The sequence below is a fragment of the Dipodomys spectabilis genome, unplaced genomic scaffold, assembly GCF_019054845.1.
Source record: "Dipodomys spectabilis isolate Male_0828 unplaced genomic scaffold, ASM1905484v1 ptg000024l, whole genome shotgun sequence".
Lineage (NCBI taxonomy): Eukaryota > Metazoa > Chordata > Mammalia > Rodentia > Heteromyidae > Dipodomys > Dipodomys spectabilis.
In genome coordinates, this window is record NW_024870701.1 from 21,317,119 (window position 1) to 21,334,409 (window position 17,291).

General features: G+C 35.4%; 1 protein-coding gene across 1 annotated transcript in view; it reads right to left on the reverse strand.

Moving 5' to 3' along the window:
• Positions 1 to 1,278: 1,278 nt before the first annotated feature.
• Rit2 (Ras like without CAAX 2) overlaps positions 1,279 to 17,291 on the reverse strand; it is a 294,814-nt gene continuing 278,801 nt past the window's right edge. Inside the window, exon 5 of the mRNA XM_042675251.1 lies at positions 1,279 to 1,506. Within this exon, the coding sequence (XP_042531185.1) occupies positions 1,279 to 1,506 (228 nt within the window). The remainder of the gene's footprint in view (positions 1,507 to 17,291) is intronic.

Consider the following 17,291-nt stretch of genomic DNA (forward strand, 5'->3'; position numbering starts at 1 on the left):
AAGATGTGTTTTTTTTCCATTTCAAGTAAAGGTATGAGCCAGATTTAATCTCTCAGGGAAATGCTAAACTATATAAATCAACCTCTCTCTGAGTAATTCATTTTTTCACCTCAGAATTTTGCAAATGCCAGAGGCATTGAAACACAATAAGTGATTGTATATTGAATTATATCTATGTCTCTTCTTTTACCCGATCCCTAATTGATAACAAAATAGATAGCAAAATATCACCCCTAGTCTTTGAAGATTATATTGGTGGATTCTATCTCATGCTTAGCTTTAGTTTTCCTCCTAACATTGTATCAAATATTCAGTTCTGCTCTTTCTGGTATGTGCTTCCTGAGCTTAAATTTAAATGTACCAATTTACAAAATGGAAGCAAAGGGTAAGTGAACAATTTCATTTTACACAGTGACTTATTGTAAAACAAGTAATAAGAAAGACTAACTAGTTGGAGATTGCAAATTTTTGGCAATATGAGAACACAGGATCTCTGGATCAACCAGACTTCAATAATGCAGATGAAGCAGTTAATGACTTCTTGCTAAGAGGGGACAGGGCATTCTTTTGTGAGTATATAGCCCACTAAATCCTTAGTTGCTGATCTCTCCCCACCACAGAGACAGAACCTTTTGTCACAGCCAAGTGAGTTCATGCTGGTAATTTTGTGAAAGCTTTTGGAGACAGAGCTCTGTAAATACGGGAATATTTCATATTGGCTTTTCAATGACCTAAACCCTGTTCATATTATTAATAAATTTCTTTTATGTTCAAAATCTGGAGCATTGAAGGAGAATCACCATGACATGACTTCTGCATGTAAGAGAAGTCCAAGATGCAGATTCCTGTTCTGAATCATTTCCTGAGCTTCTTCATTATTTACAGAGATTCCTGAAATGCAAACAACCAGTGTTATCAGGCGAAGGCAGATCCCCTGAGCCTTTTATCATTCTGGCTGCAACTCTGCATATTTCCTTTATAACCAGACAGCATACCAAATGAAGCTAGACTCTTTAAAGGGAAATGAGGCAATTGGAATGTCAATTTTATTTAGCAATATATTATAAAAATGAAACAGCATATCCGGCTGATTGACAAAATCCATCCAACTGTTAAAGGCAAAACAAAACTATCTTAAGAGGTACAGTTATGCAGATATTACTTTTACCTATAGGCAGATATTTAAGGAAAGACAGAGAACATTGGAGCAGAATGCTACATCCAGAATTGTTCAAGTGATATAATTGAGAGAGATGAAGAGACTCAAAAGCAAGGATTTCATGTCATGTTTTCTCTCTTTTTCTTCAATGAGCCTTTTAGCTTCTTCCACAGGGTGTCTTTTCTCTTCAGCTTCCTTTCCATCAAGGAGGGCATGGACTCCTTCTTGCGAATCTCCCTCACTAGGCCATGAAAGGCATCATCGATACAGAATCTGAGGGCTGCAGAGGTCTCAAAAAAAGCACAGTTATATTCTCGAGCAAGACTCAAGCCTTCTTCTGTAGATACCTAAGGGAAAAATAAGGGATATTAAAAGAAGCAAGGAAAATCTCTTAGATTAAAAAATGTTGTCTACTACCCATGGGCCACAGTTTCATGAAATATAAAACGTGAAAATTGGCTTTGAGGAAGAATTCTAGAACTTCTGAACTCGAAGGTCAAATGGGAAACCAGAATGTATGCCAAGACAATTTATTAAAACTAAAATATAATGAGAATAGATATCAGCTTCAAACTTCAAAAGGTGTAACAGCACAGAGGTTAAAAGCAGGGCTTTAGAGTACTTCATTTCAAATGCCAAGCTAACTACCTCGTGGTTTTGCCAACATGAATATATTTCTTAACCTTTGTTCTCAATTTCCTCATCTGTATCCTAAAATAAAAGCAACAACCTCAAAAATGTTTTGTTTGGTACAATGAGATTATCCATAAATGGGGTATAAATATGCTAGGTACACATTTAAGAATTTGTAAATGACTATGTGGTAGGTAAACGTTGCCAAAAAAAAAAAAAAAACAATCTTGCAACAAAGAAAAATTGAAGCAAACACCATCGTTTTGACAACTAAGCCTTTCTCTAGAAGAGCACTTTGGAACAGATTTAAAACTTGATGAGTACTTGTGGCATGTAATGCCCTGTTTTCTTTTGTTTTTGTTTTTGCCATTGTAAGGGATCTTTGGTGTCTAAAAAAAGCAGGTCACACATGTGGCCTCATTTATCATCTCATTAGTACATCACAGCTCTTGGTACCTAAACCATCAGTGAAATGTTAGAAAATTTGAATTATAGAGCTTCTGCATGACAAAAGACATAGCTAGCAAGATCAATAGAAAGAGCATGGATTGGGAGAAGATCTTCACTAGCCATACAACAGACAAGGGTCTCATATCTAAAATATACTTGGAACTCAAAAAATTAAATCCTCCAACAACAAATCTTCAGAGAAACAACTGCCCAATAAATAAGTGGGCTAAAGACTTAAAGAGAAACTTCTCTGAAGAGGAAAGAAGGATGGCCAATAGACACATGAAGAAATGCTCAACCTCTCTAGCCATAAAAGAAATGCAAATCAAAACAACATTGAGATACTACCTCACCCCAGTTAGAATGGCTATAATCAAGAATGCTAATAACAACAGATGCTGGAGGGGATGTGGACAGAAGGGAACCCTACTGCATTGTTGGTGAGAGTGTAAACTTGTTCAACCACTTTGGAAAACAGTATAGAGGTTCCTCAAAAAACTCCACATAGAGCTCACCTATGACCCAGCAATCCCACTTTTGGGCATTTACCCAAATGATCACAGACAAGACCACACTAACCCTACCAGCACAACTATATTTATTGCAGCATTATTTTCCATAGCTAAGATATGGAACCAACCCAGATGCCCCTCAGTAGATGAATGGGTCAAGAAAATGTGGAATTCTATACCTCCATCAGAAAGAATGACATTGCCCCATTTGTTAGTAAATGGAAAGGCTTGGAAAAAATTATATTAAGTGAAGTAAGCCAGGCCCAAAGAAACATAGGTCCCATGGTTTCCCTTATTTGAAATAATCAGTATATGTCTGAGTCAAGCAGAAAAGGTCAGATAAGTTGATGTTAGAAGAAATGAACCCCAAGATAAGTATTCAAATCTATTTTTTCTTTCATGGGATTGTTCCTAACATATTTATAAGGTCATTTCTTTGCTACTTTGTATGTCCCTCTCCCACAGTATAACCCATGCTTTCACTGTATTTGATATTGGTATAATTTGTGGAAGGGAAGGGAAAAACAAATTGTGTAAATAGGGATACAAGTGGACCCATTACAACAATGAGATGTACAAGTCGTTATGTGGAAAAATGAACTTTACAACTTTGATGGTGTGGGGAGGATGGGGGGGGAAGATCAGGTAGGAGGGCGGGGTGTATGGGAAGGGATGGGAAGGGGAAACAAAGGAAGAGGCAACAATGCTTGATAAGAAATGTACTCATTATCTTTCCCATGTAATTGTAACCCCTCTGTATGTTATTTTCACAGTAATAAATAAACAAATAGACAAAAATTTTTTAAAAATCAAAATTTGAAAGAATGATCAATCAAATGACTCAGGGTTTATCAAGTATTAGCTAAGATGCAAACATCAGTTATCCATACATATTTGAACAGTATTGGAAGCTGGTGTTAGCATGCCTGCTCCAAACGGCTCCCATAAACCCCTCCATTACACTCTCAGACCTCCATGACAACATCAGGGACTATCACAACTCACTGATTGCCTGTGCTGCATGGTCACATAACTCAGAAAGAAACTAAACTATGCTTATGGGCTGTTGACATTTTGCAATCATTTGTAATCAGAGCAGAAACCTGCTTTCTTAACTGATCCAGCATGTCATATGGCTAGTGAGTGGCTCAGCTGGAATGTAAAAAAATCTATCAGATCTATCTGATTTCAAAGATATGGCCTTTCATCTGAATAGATTACCTTCACTCAGGGTTGTGAAACAGAAATGAGTAACTGTCATGTTTAAACCTGTAACACACACAATATATAGATTCTTCTCTTTTTCATTTCTGCTGCCAAACATACCAATGTTTTCTTCAGGTTCATTTCTATCTTATAATAGCTAAAGAAATATAGCTAAGAAAAAATTTCTAACAGTATGAATAATCTGTTTTCACAGTAACCCGCTGAAGTTATTAATCTCTTTAATTTTCCAGTTGATACGAATAGTACTCTTATCAAGTGTTTAGACACCAGCAAGACATTTGTCTTCTATCTTTCAATCATCTGTTAGAATTCCCCTCCTCTGGAAGCCAATAAAATGCATTTTACAGTTAGCTATAGAAGCATCACTTTTCAGGTGTCATTTTTATATTAACCAGGTTTTTTAAAATACTTTTTTATTGTATAAATGCTGTACAGAGGGGTTACAGTTACATGAGCAAGAATGAGTACATTTCCTATTGAGCATTGTTGCCTCCTCCTTTGTTTTCCCCCTACCATCCCTTGTATACTAAAAGAGCTTCCTTATCCATGTGTCCTGAAGAAAGAAATTTTATTGGCCCATATTTTTCTAGCATCTGGGAGAACAAAATGCAAGCTCAAATTCAGTAGTTTGGGTAATGGTTAGTTTGCTCCTACCTCAGTATTTTTGACTCAGGCTAAAAGAATATACATCCCAATAATAACAGGACACAGAGAAATAGAAAGTCAATGAGGCAGTGTACATGAGAAAAAAAGATGATCACAATTAAAGACAAACATATCTGATTTTTAAAAAATAGTTTGTAATTCTATGACTTAAATGTAAAGATGTACAGTGTGAAATTAGAATGGAAATTTATACAAAAAAAAGACATAAATAAAAAAGAAAACTGGCATAAATATCAGGAAAATGGCAGTAAGTAAGGAGAAATAGTATAAATGTTACATAATAATAAAAGTCAACCTATGATAAAAAAAATTACACTTAAAAATCTATATGAACTAAAAAACATAGCTTCAACTTAACTGAATTGACATTACTAAAATTGTAGTGAAAGACTTATTTATTACAGGTCTCAACACCAGAAAGAATAAGCAATGAGTCAGTAAAAATCTAGTCTATTTGAAAAAAAAAAAAGAGCACAATTGACATATGTATATAATAAGCTTCTATAAATTAAATATGTAATTTATGCAAGTATAAATTTGTGTTACAAATTTATAATATAGTTATATATATAAATCCATACCGAAGTACATAAGTGTATGTGTGTGTGTGTATATATATATATATATATATATATATATATATATATATATATATATATTCTTCTATAGTTCTTTGTCTAATTCTAATGAGTATAGAATAAATATCACAGCATGGTCTCAGTGGGGAATCTTTTTTCTGCCAATGGCCATTTGGATATTCACAACATCATTTGGGTCCATTCAAAATTATCAATATAGGCAGATGGCTGTAGGCAGCTGAAAAGATGCATTATGTGTTTGTCCCATTATATACAAAATGATTTTGTCAGCCTCATATGGCTGGTACGCAGGACCTTCTCAACCACACAACTCAGTAAGCAGTCAAAAAAGGAAGTGTAGCGAAATCGGATCTTATCTTGCACTAAGCGATAAATTGAAAAAATATAATTTATTAAAACCTGTGGGATTGTCAAAAGCTTTGTTTAAGCTGAGAATTATATCTGTTCATTTAAAACCAATTCAATGCAGAGTCTTGTCACAATTATCCAGGTATCATCTTTACTAGATTATATAACTGCATATTTGCACCAGCCTGAGGTACATTTAAATCTGTCTTCTCATTATTTCCATAAGTAATGTAGAAATTATAGGCCTTCTGTGTCAAAGAAGGATAGTAAAATATTTTACCTTATCTGTTTTCTTTTAAAAAGTTATTCATATTAGATCAGTGACCTGAAGATCTTAGTTTATTTATTTATTTAGGAATCTGAATGTTTGACCTTAGATTTATATATCACAAATACATTAGATAACTTGAGTCCAAGCATTTAAGAAAAAAAATATCCAACAAACAATATCTTTTCAGATTTGGGATTTTTTATATTTAATAATTGTGACCAATTTGAGTGACCTTAATATGTTGCTATAGCAACAGTTTCATGAGGAATATCTTTTTAGGAACTTTCATCCCATTAATGCTATTCGGACAAAATTCAGAGGCAAGCTGTAAAACATATCATATGTTTTACATATTTGTAAAACACATTATATGCTTTACATATTGATTCCAATATGCTTCCATAAACAATAAACAACATATTCCTCTAGTAGATCATGTTTATACAAATTTCAAACAAAATCAAATTAAATAACCAGTAGGTACTCATGTGACATGAAACACAATGTTGGAACAGAATTAAATTTTCTTTTTTTCTAGTTTCATATCAAGAAAGGTTAAGCAGTGGTTGAATGGTTTAAGATCACATAATTTAGTGAAATATCTATCCAATTCAGTTTTCCATGTGTTTTTTTCCCAGTATTTGTTTCTATTGCTCAAAAGTTCTTTCTAGTTTCTCTAGCTGGCAATTCAAATGTATATGGTTGGAGATTGTGATGTAAGATTTTTAAATGATTTCTAAATAAGAATTGGCACATCATATTTCATATTTTATTCATCCCAAATGTAAATTTTCATTAAGCAATAGCAACATATGTTTTTGGAATAAATATATTTTGGAGTAAAGATCCATTCTTACAGGAACCATAATACTCTTTGTATAACTCGGCTGAAAACAAAGGAGCTTATGATTTAAGGTGCCTCCTGGAGGCCTACAGAGCAATGGCAGGAAACAAAATTTAAAAATGTTCCATGCATGGAATAGAAATTTTCGATAACCAGGAGGGCCATCTCTTTAATATATATGACCTTTCTCAGAGGCTGATCACCATGTAGTATTCCAGCAACTCCCAGAAATGCCATTTTCCATCTGCCAGAGGATGCATTAGCACACAGACAGCTGTACAGTGGGGTGTGGTGGTGGTGGTAGTGGTGGTCATGTGTGTGTGTGTGTGTGTGTGTGTGTGTGTGTGTGTGTGTGTGCGTGCGTGCGTGATGATACATGCAGAGTCTATTCCAGACCAGGCCAACCTGCTCCTGGGAAGTGGCATGAACACTAGCCAATTAGAATTCCACTCCCACCTTTATGTTAAGTTCAGAAGGTTCCTACCTTTTGGCTTCTTTTTCCCACTTTTTAAATATTTTCCCTGAGTTCAATATGAATAAAGTAAAATAAATATTATAAAGGCAATTGAGGTAATGGTGGTTGCCTATTAAGTTTGATAATTCATAATAGTAGAAAAGGAAACTCTGATGGTGCTTTGCCAAATTGCCAACCTTGAGGATTGAAGACAATGGCAGAAAGATGGTCTCACTCTTCCAGGAGAAGCTTTGTAAACAAAAAGTATTTTCTTGCTCATCCCATTGGGCATTATTAAAAGATTTAGAGCACAGAATGAACTCCTCATCATGTGTTGTATACATATTTTAATGTTTCCTCATGTTTCATTCCATCCATTCAGAACCATGGAACTCTTCATATTCATTACACAGCTCACATCATCAAGGTCTCAGGAATCAAAGTTTTCCAGTTAATTTGGGATCAAAACATCTGATGTGTAATCTTGGACACAAAGCCATCTAAATTTAGAGGCTCAACTTGTATTTTTTCATAATCATATGTTATATTTATTGATTTATTGATTGACATTTCTAAGGCGTCCTCTGCAAAAGCTCTAGTGCTTAGATGTATCTTAACCTTTTCATAGGAGAAAAGCATATAGATCAAAGGAAGCAATGGCAAGATGTCCCATATCCATGTCCCACCTTGGGAGCTTCAGTTTTGCCACACAGGAAGTTCATTTCTAACAGTACAAAGAATTTAAGAGTTCAAAGAGTCACTGTGCAGGTTTTTATATATTTTTTTATTATTCTATTCTCTTTAACCAATGGGTGGTTACAAATAGAAGCTCAAGTGGGAAGTAACATCAGTCTCTTCAGCAGTTACAAGAACTTCTAACTGTGGAGACTCCTTTCCTTGTCCTGTCCTAAAACACAGACAACATCCCTTAATTTTTCTCTGTGGTAGCAAGAATTTTAAAACGTCTTGGACTTGAATGAGTACTTAGACTGGGAAGGGTAGGGATTAGCGAGAGCAGAGAGGAGGAGTCCACAGTGACAGTTCCTTTAACATTACCTGAGAAATTTATAACTTAGGGCCTCTATTTGCATACCCTTTTATGGAACCATTATTCCTTATCTATAAAACTTTCTGTCTTTCTTTAATTCTCCATAGACCAACCCAGATTTTGATGATCTTGTTGGCCTCAAGCTTTCTTTGCAACTTACTATTCATGAGAAAGTTTACAATTTACTACTTTCTGTCTGTGTTCATGGGGGACTTGGTTTCAAGGCTGTTGCATCTACTGAAATCATAGGATGTTCAAGTTCTTTATGTAAAATGGGCTGATATTTGCATAAAACACACTTACATACACATCCTCCATATACTTTAAATCAATTCTAGATTATTTGTTACAATGAAAAATATGTAAATACTAGGCAGATAGTTGTTACCCTGATTTGTTTATAAAATAATTGCTAGAAAAATGAACATATTCAGTACAAGTTTAATATTTTCCAAATCTCTTGGACACACAATATTTGAATCCATGCATGCAAAATCCATGCAGATGGTCAACTGTGGTGGTTTTTAATCTCATTAAAGAAACTTCAAGACATCTGAGAAGAAATCTTATTTTCTTCTTGTAATCCTCACTGGACTTAGGTACAAATGACCAATGCTTATTAAATATGCAGTCTTGATGATATGATGATAGCACCCCATAAGTATTCTAGTGACCACAGAGTCTACTACAATGAGTCCATCAAACTGCAATTTCAGAATCTAAGAACTATTTCAAAATGTATTTTTACCATAGTGATGGGACAAAGACTTGTCATCATGTCTAAGAGTAGAGATTCTAAAATCGGATTATCAGAGTTCACTTTCTGTTCACTCATTTCCTGTCAATGAGTTGAAGAGATACTTGGACTTCTTGTGGTTCACTTTTCTCCTGTACAAAATCCTGCCTCATGGAACTGAAAACAGAAGTCAGTAAGAGAGTGCAAGGAAAGCACTTAGTATAGTTCTTGGCATCTTGCATAACCAATAAATGTTACCTTTTTTTTCCCCCAATGTTGACAAGAAGGTATGAGGAAATTTTCAACTTTTTATAGTCTATTTTGACCTGTTTTAAATGCTTTTCCACTTTCTACCACGGTCATAGGCTCTATATAATATGGCACCTGTTTGCTTCCAATTCATTCCGCCCCCTTCCTTCCACTCTACTCCAACCAAGGACTTCCTGATGTGCCCAGTACACGTTTTGATGTACTGTCTCCTCTCTTGGGATTGTGCCAATTGCCCTCCATTATTTGTTTATGTTTTGTCTTAAGTTTAACCTCCACTGAGACAAGTCTGGGAGGAGTATTCTCAAACATCTCCACCAAAATTATTCATTCTCTACCTTATTTATTTTTGGAAACTTAATTGGTCTTGAAAATTGCTAATTAGATAATAGGTTTATTTTCTGACTCCCTGCAGTATAGAATAAGCTTAGTAAAGGGATTTCCCTTGTCTTGTTTCTACTCTACTCTATCCCCAGCAATATTCAATATTTGTAGAATGATAACACTGGAAACTAGGAAATACAGGAATACAGACAGGGTTATAACCAATAAAGGAGCTTATGGTTAGGCAATTTGGGCAGTTGAAAAGTAAAAAATAGCTCTTCAATGACATTAGCCAGGAAAAGGTACTGTGATGCATGTACAAGTGTGTTATCTGACCACATTTTAGTATTTCTTGGTTTCTTACATTAGAGTGGCTTAATCTGACCCTTAAATAATATATAACAATTACCCAAGTTGATGAAAGGAAGTAGCCAAGGAGAAAAACTGACAAAGCCTTGAGACAGAAGTGAAAATGGAATTTTCATAGGGTCATCTTAGCTATTTATTGCCATCAGAAGACATTATGGAGAGAATGAATAAGGAGAAAAACATTAGAAGAAATAAATGAATTTTGCTCCCTAATTTTACTTTAGGCCCATCAGATTTGTTTGAAACCCAAGTGAGTAATTTAAAAAGACAAGCATAAGTTTTTTAGTTACTACTTTGTGTTCAAAACAAGAAAAGAAATGTGTTTTTTTTTTATTTTTTAATACCTAATGTATCAGAGTGATATTGATTGGATGGCAAAGTAAAGCAGGATATAATAAATTTAATGGGGTAGCCAGTCATTCAGAGGCATAGGATGGTAATGGCTCTAGGGTAGAGGTTTAGACTGCTTTGTACAAGAGACATTTGAAGTCTCCAAGGTCTTTTGCTTTTCATCCTGGAAGCTGTGGTGTGCTGGGGGAGAGGTTACCATGGCAGCCAGTAGTTGCTATGAAGCTAAGAAAGGGAAGGTTAATGCTAAATATTTTGCTAACAGCAATGTCTGGCTTTTACTTTCAATATTCCTCCTGAAGACTTTACTTTTAAAATAGCTTATTAAAATGATAAATCAATAGACTTAGGCAGTATGCATAATAAACATATAGAAATGCATACACATATATATTTATATACGTAAGCATATATATGTATACATATATATGCATATGCCTAAGGCTATCTTCCCATATTTGCACTAACAAGTAAAAGTGTATATTTGACATTGATTAAAACAGTGATTCTTTTTGAACCATTAGGGAATTGGTTCTTATAAACAACTAAGTTTTCCAAATAGCAAAAAATATTACTTAAACAAGAGAAATATTTTACTTTATTATGTTAATAAACATGTCTTATGAAAACATAGAAGGAAGTTATAGGAGTAACTATATAATGTGTATTTCCCCTTCAAAATATTAAATGAAGGAAGCAGAAGACCTATCATTCTCCATAGGAGCTCAAGATTTTCATATTAACTATGCTCAACAAATTTTTTCTGTGTCTCTTCAGTAAATAGCTGAATGAATACAAAGATAGAATAGTGATCAAGAAAGAACCAGCCAATTATTATGTGATGGAAACGATAAATTAATGAAATTCAAAAGCTTCAATGTCACTTGAAATCTTAAAATTTTTAGTTTTTTCCCACCAACATGTTTATGCAATCAACTTCAGGCATCTCAAATGAATAATTACTCCACTTCCCATTTAGGATATTCCCCCCACAAATTCTCTAGACAGATGGAAAAGCAAGTTTGTTCATGAACCTTGATTGAATGGAGTGTGGAGAGTCATTGGTGACCAATTAGAACAAAGAAAAGTCATTGGCTTCATGGGTTTATCATGGTCTTTGAACTCAGTACCAACTTATGCATTATTTTGGATCATATTTGGAAAAATCATACCATTTAAAAATATAAATTTAAATAAGTTTTATATGATTTCTAAAGCTATCATTTACAAAAGACAAAATCAACCAGTATTCCTTATTTCTCTGACCATATACACAGAGATCTGGGCAGGTTTTAGAAGATATATGTGCCTGAGTTTATTGGTACCACTATAAATTTAGTTTTCTATCTTAGCAGAGCCATCAATTTCTTGCCAATCATTGTACCTATTATTAGCCAGTACCTTTTTGTGTGATTTTTCATGAGTTCTTCAAAACTTCACTTCTCTCAGATCCTACCTTCATTTGTAGCATACATCCTCATCCACTTACTTCACCTCAGTGAAGGAAAAAAGAATTCAAAAAGAAAAGCTTTAACATCTTTGACTAGCACCTAAAAATCCATCTGCATCTTTAGACATCTTATCTTACTCTCTCCAGCCTCAGAAAAAAAATAATGGTTGGTGATTTCTGTTAGGTGTAATGTCCTCATCTAGGTTCCAATTTTTTTTGGTAAGCCCTACGATCCTTCACTCTTGGGTGCCCTTCTGTCCTAGATTTTTCTCTAATAGCCTTTTTCTCTAATTAGAAAGAAATGCAAGTTTCACTTCTTTTAAGTGTCTGATTTTAGTTATTTTCATATATCTGTCATTTCATTCATCATTAAATATAGTGTATTCAGGAAAAGACTGATATAGGGTCAAAAAGAGAAAGAATAAGACTACGTAAGAAAAGTGGGAGAAAGATGCACAAATTCAAAACAAGGCAGGCAGTAATTTATTCACTGGTTCGTCTCAGTCACTTCAGATTTACACATCAGTATTCACAATCTGTATTCTGTCCTTCCGTATTCTCCTAATGCATCCTGCAAAGGTATAAATACCATGCTCAATGACATTCCCATGAGATGCTTCCAATGATCTTTTACTATTTACAATATTTGACAAATGGATTACTTTAAAAACATCTGCTTTAAATTGGTGACTTCCTTTCTTGATTTTCTGATCTCTTTCTGATTCTCCTCTCTAGATATCCTGTCTAATTATCCCAATATCTTCCGCATGACTCAGTCTTAAATTTATGTGCCCATGATTCTGTTCTTGACTTTCATTGTTGCTGTTAATCAATTCCATAGATTTAGTCATTGGCAAAATGTTCTCCAGTATTGGAATTGGCACTTCTGCCCAGGCTGCTTTTCTTGCCACTTTACACAAAGACAGCAAGGCTGAAGAGATGGTACATGGAAAATCACACTGGGAGAAGAGTAATTAGAAGAGAAGATTCAGAAAAGACAGCTCCTCCTGCAATATGGCTTTCATTGGGATGGGAATTACAATGATCAGAGAATGCTGCCTTTCTCTCTCTTTGGTTTGAGAGCAGCTGGTGACTTCATGTATCTAGAGCTGGAGTTTTCACTGTAATCTAATTCTTGTTCTTAAATTTGTAGCCTTTAAATTTCTTTTATAATAAAATGTTTATCTGCCAGTTTCCATCCCTTTAGATTAGGAAGATATGTGTAGATTCAAGTGGCTGCACAGATGACAGCTTGTAACTGATACAGCGACCCCTCTGTGGCCTTAGAAATTCCCTCTATTTGTTGCTTTCTAAGCCCAATCAATCCCCAGGTGAACAAAATGACCTGCCTCAGTGGCTGGGCACAAGGCAAGCCCGCCAAGGGAAGGTAATCTTGACAAGTCTGTTAAGAAGCAGTAGCCTGAGACTGCATCTCCAAGTCGGTGACACCTGTTTTCACTTCCAGATTCTGGTCATGTCAGAGCACCTGGCAAACAACACTATCGGTGCAGTGGCTTGTCAGCTCACAGACATTATCTGTGCTGTACCCTCTGCAAAAGTAGTGAAGAACATCAATGGTGTTAGTCAAAGCAGCAGGATTCATGGAGGTACGAAACAGAAAAACATCCCATTTAAGTGAAAGATTTCTGAAATCAAATGGATTGAATTTTATTCCAAGCTCTTCCATTTATTCATGGAACGACTTTAATTGAGTTAGTCTCTCTGAGACTCAATATCCTCATCTTAAAATGAAACTAGCAAGACACAAGACGAATGCAATAAACAGAAAGCCTTTTGTGTGCTGTCTATGCCTGTAACATTATTTGAAACTTTTTGTTTATTCATTTAATGCCTGTAACTAACTTGCCTCAACTCATAAATCATGCCTCTTGATATGAGTTAGAAGTCTAACTTTGTCTTTCTGAACACTGGAATAGGCAATGGGGAGCACTGTATTATCAGATATTCCAACACAGTTGACTCCATTACCATATCTATCCTCAGAATTATCCTCAGAATTGTGGAGCACTCCTTTGGGTCTATTTTACTGAATGTGACAAATGCTACAACCACAATCCCTTTATATAAAAACAATCACAGCTATGTAAGGATATTCTACCACCACCAGCAGCAGCAATTTCTCACACTGGTTATGTATTTTTCTCTCTCTCCATGCCTGCTTTTTTCTTCCTCTTGAATCATTATTTTTGCATCCTTTTTCCAGGAGTAGAACCAACATTCACTCACTCCCAGTACTCGGTACTTAACACTCAATCCTGATAGAAGCACTTTCTCCTTGCAGATTGAATCATTACCTCTTTCTAAAACATTAATCAGGAATGAGCCTCAGCCCTTCAAGGTCAAATTTCCTTTATGTTTGAAGTGAAACACTAGCTCCCTACTTTAATAAATATTTCTAGCTACCATAGGCTTGGCCAAGTCCTTTACTCCATAATAATACTTGCTGAGGATTGAATCTAGCATGTTCAGTTTTTTTGTTCTCAAAATTTGACCTAGCAGAAATTTAATAAATATAAATATTTGTTGACTAAATTAAATCCACTAATATATTCAGAGCATCACTGATGATTAGCCTCTCATCTGCAGATCTGTGCAAAGTACTGGAAAATTCTCTATCTACTTTCATATTTCACTAAGCATGCACCGTCTCTGCAAAAGCTATGAAGTGATAGCATAAATAATTAAAACAAAAGCTCAATTACCAAACTAATTTGTGATGCAGCCTTATTTAGTTTATAATGTTTACTTGTTAGCTGATTTGAGAAAGTTGAGAATACATTTACCTAGTTATCTCAGAAAGACATTATTACTTTAGTAGTTAGGGATCTTCAGCCAAGCCTTTATCAACTAACTTCCCTGAGCTTATATTTTCTTCTCAATGGTAGCTTGAAATATCCATTAACTTTTCCATTACATTGTGTATCTGTTTCTTAGAATGGATAATTACTACATTTGCAAATTAATTTTGTGAATATTCTGCAATTACAGAATATTAATTAATGTTTTGGTTGTGTCAGAAGGCAAAACCTCTTTCAACAATCTAACATTCAGAAGATGGGTAGAGTTGGGAGAGATGAGAGAAAATGGTGAAAAGGATGACATTGAGCAAGATGTACTGTTCTCATATACTGACATATTGAACTGAAACTCCGTTGTGCAACCATTTGAAGATAATATAAACATTACAACAAAAGAACCTAACATTCAATAACAAGAAATATATCCAGGTGCCTAAGTTGTAGCTATATGTAGAGAGAATCATTGTAGAAGAGGAATGCAAATGACTCAATTCATGAACCATTTAAGGACAATAAACTTTAACTGGGAACATGTCTTCATCCTCTCGGAGACCAGTTGACATACAGCCTGTCCTCATGAAAAAGGAAATATTTACTGTCTCCAAAGGTATTTTACAACATTAAAATTCTGTTTGTGGCTTTTGTAAACCTCCCCTGGAAAATTACAAGCAAGATTAAAAGGAACTCAGACAGCCTGGGGAGGAATTGATAGATGACCTGCCATATTTAAGACAGCTGACTTTCTGCTAAGGTCAGCCCTCACAGACTGAGAAGACAAAAACAAAATACAAGGTCCAAGGTCTGCAGGGAGGCTGAAAGAACACAATGTTCAACATCAGTGATTTCTAGACTTAGCCTAAGGGAAAAGGCTATTCTTTTATGTATGTGGGTGTAAATAGATACATAAAAATCTTTACTTGCTTATTTGCTTGTTATACAGGCTTATAAATGAGTGTATATAGAAATAGTATATGCATAATTTATTGTCTGTGTATGGATCCTGACAATAAAAATGCAGTGATGTTTCCATGTCTTTTTGAGATCATTTCCCAAGTAACTTTCTGCTCCTCCCTCCCCCCACAGATTTTCTAGTTGAGTTTGCACATTTCTGTTTCTGAATGAGTTTGTCAGAATGATACTAGGGTCAGCCAAGGAAGATTGTGGTGGTAAATAATCATGAATACTAACTCTGGCCCACAGACTCAAGTGCTGGTCTCAAAGAAGCCTTGCAATGAATTGCTTTCTGGGTACATTTAAAATTCGGGGCTTACCATGGATACCAAATGCAGGGTGGTGGTGGGGAGACAGGTGAATTGATAACACTTCAGAAATTCTTTGCTCAAGTAGGATAGTTGTGGTTTCAACGAAGGTTACTTTAATAAATTAATAGAGGGAAATAAATTTCTAAGAATGGCTCCTAAAGAACAACAAGGAATGAAGAAATGAAATGACAGGAGTTTGGAGAGTTTTAAACCTCGAATACAACAGATTGTTGTATTCCTCGTATACAACAGATTGATTCCTTATGTCCTAAACAGAAAGTAACATATTTCTTTTCTCTTTTTTTTTTTTTTTGCTTTTTTTTGGTGAATAAACTATTTTTGAAAAATTTGGTATCAGTTGTATTGTGCTTTATAGCTTTTTCAGTGAAGTACATCTATCAGTTTTGCTTACCCAGAGAGCTTTCTTCCTCTTTTGGAAGTATTAAGACAGTGTTTTCTTGGACAGGTAACCTTTCCCATGTCTTAGCTCAATGGATTTTATAGAACTGACTGTCTCTAAGCCGTTGCAAGTAACCAGGCCTGGCCATTCACAGATTGTATCTCTCTACCAGGATGCCTCTTTGGAAAATTTTCACTTCTGGAAAGCAGTCGTGTTCCTTGATAGGAATAAATACTATTAAAAAGCTTCCCCCGGGCTGGGAAGTTGGCTCTTGCCTTGCATGCCTGAGGCACCACATAAGCAAAAAGAAAAAAGCCAGAAGTGGCACTCTGGCTCAAGTGGTAGAACGCTAGCCTTGAGCTGAAGTGCTGAGGGACAGTGCCCAGGCCCAGAGTTCAGGCCCCGCGACCGGACCCCCCCCCCAAAAAAAAAAAAAAAAAAACCAAAAGCTTCCCCCTGTGTTTTAATCCTTGTCACTGTGTTTGATTTTGGTATCCTGGGTATTATATCTCCATTTATCTGAATTAGGGAAGAGAAGGGCAACAAATAAAAGGTGAGACAAAGAAACAAAGGAGTATCGTAAGAGAGATACTCACAAGACGTTATGTTGGAAATGATCTGTACAACTTGGGAGGGATGGGGGAGGGAAAGTGGGAGAAAAATAAGGTAAGGAGTAACAAGTTTGACAAGAAATGTACTTATTACCTTACTCATGTAACTGTATCCCTCTGTACTTCACGTTGACAATAAAAATAAAGAATATTTTTAAAAAGCCAAGCACCACCTATGAATAAAGCCATGCTTATGTATAAAGCCAATACAAATGTAATAAAAGCACAGACTTAGAAGTAAACTAATTTGTAAGATGATTTCTTTGTTGCTTTGATGTCCCTCCCCCACGGCATACCTCCTGTTTTCACTGTATTTGATGTTGGTATAATTTGGGGAGAGGAAGGGAAAAAACAAATTGTTAAAATAGGGATACAGGTGGACCCATTGCAACAATGAGATGTACAAGTCGTTATGTTGAGAAATGAACTTTACCAATTTTGTGCGGGGGGGGGGGGGGGGCCGGGGAGCGGGGGAGATGGGAAGGGATGGGAAG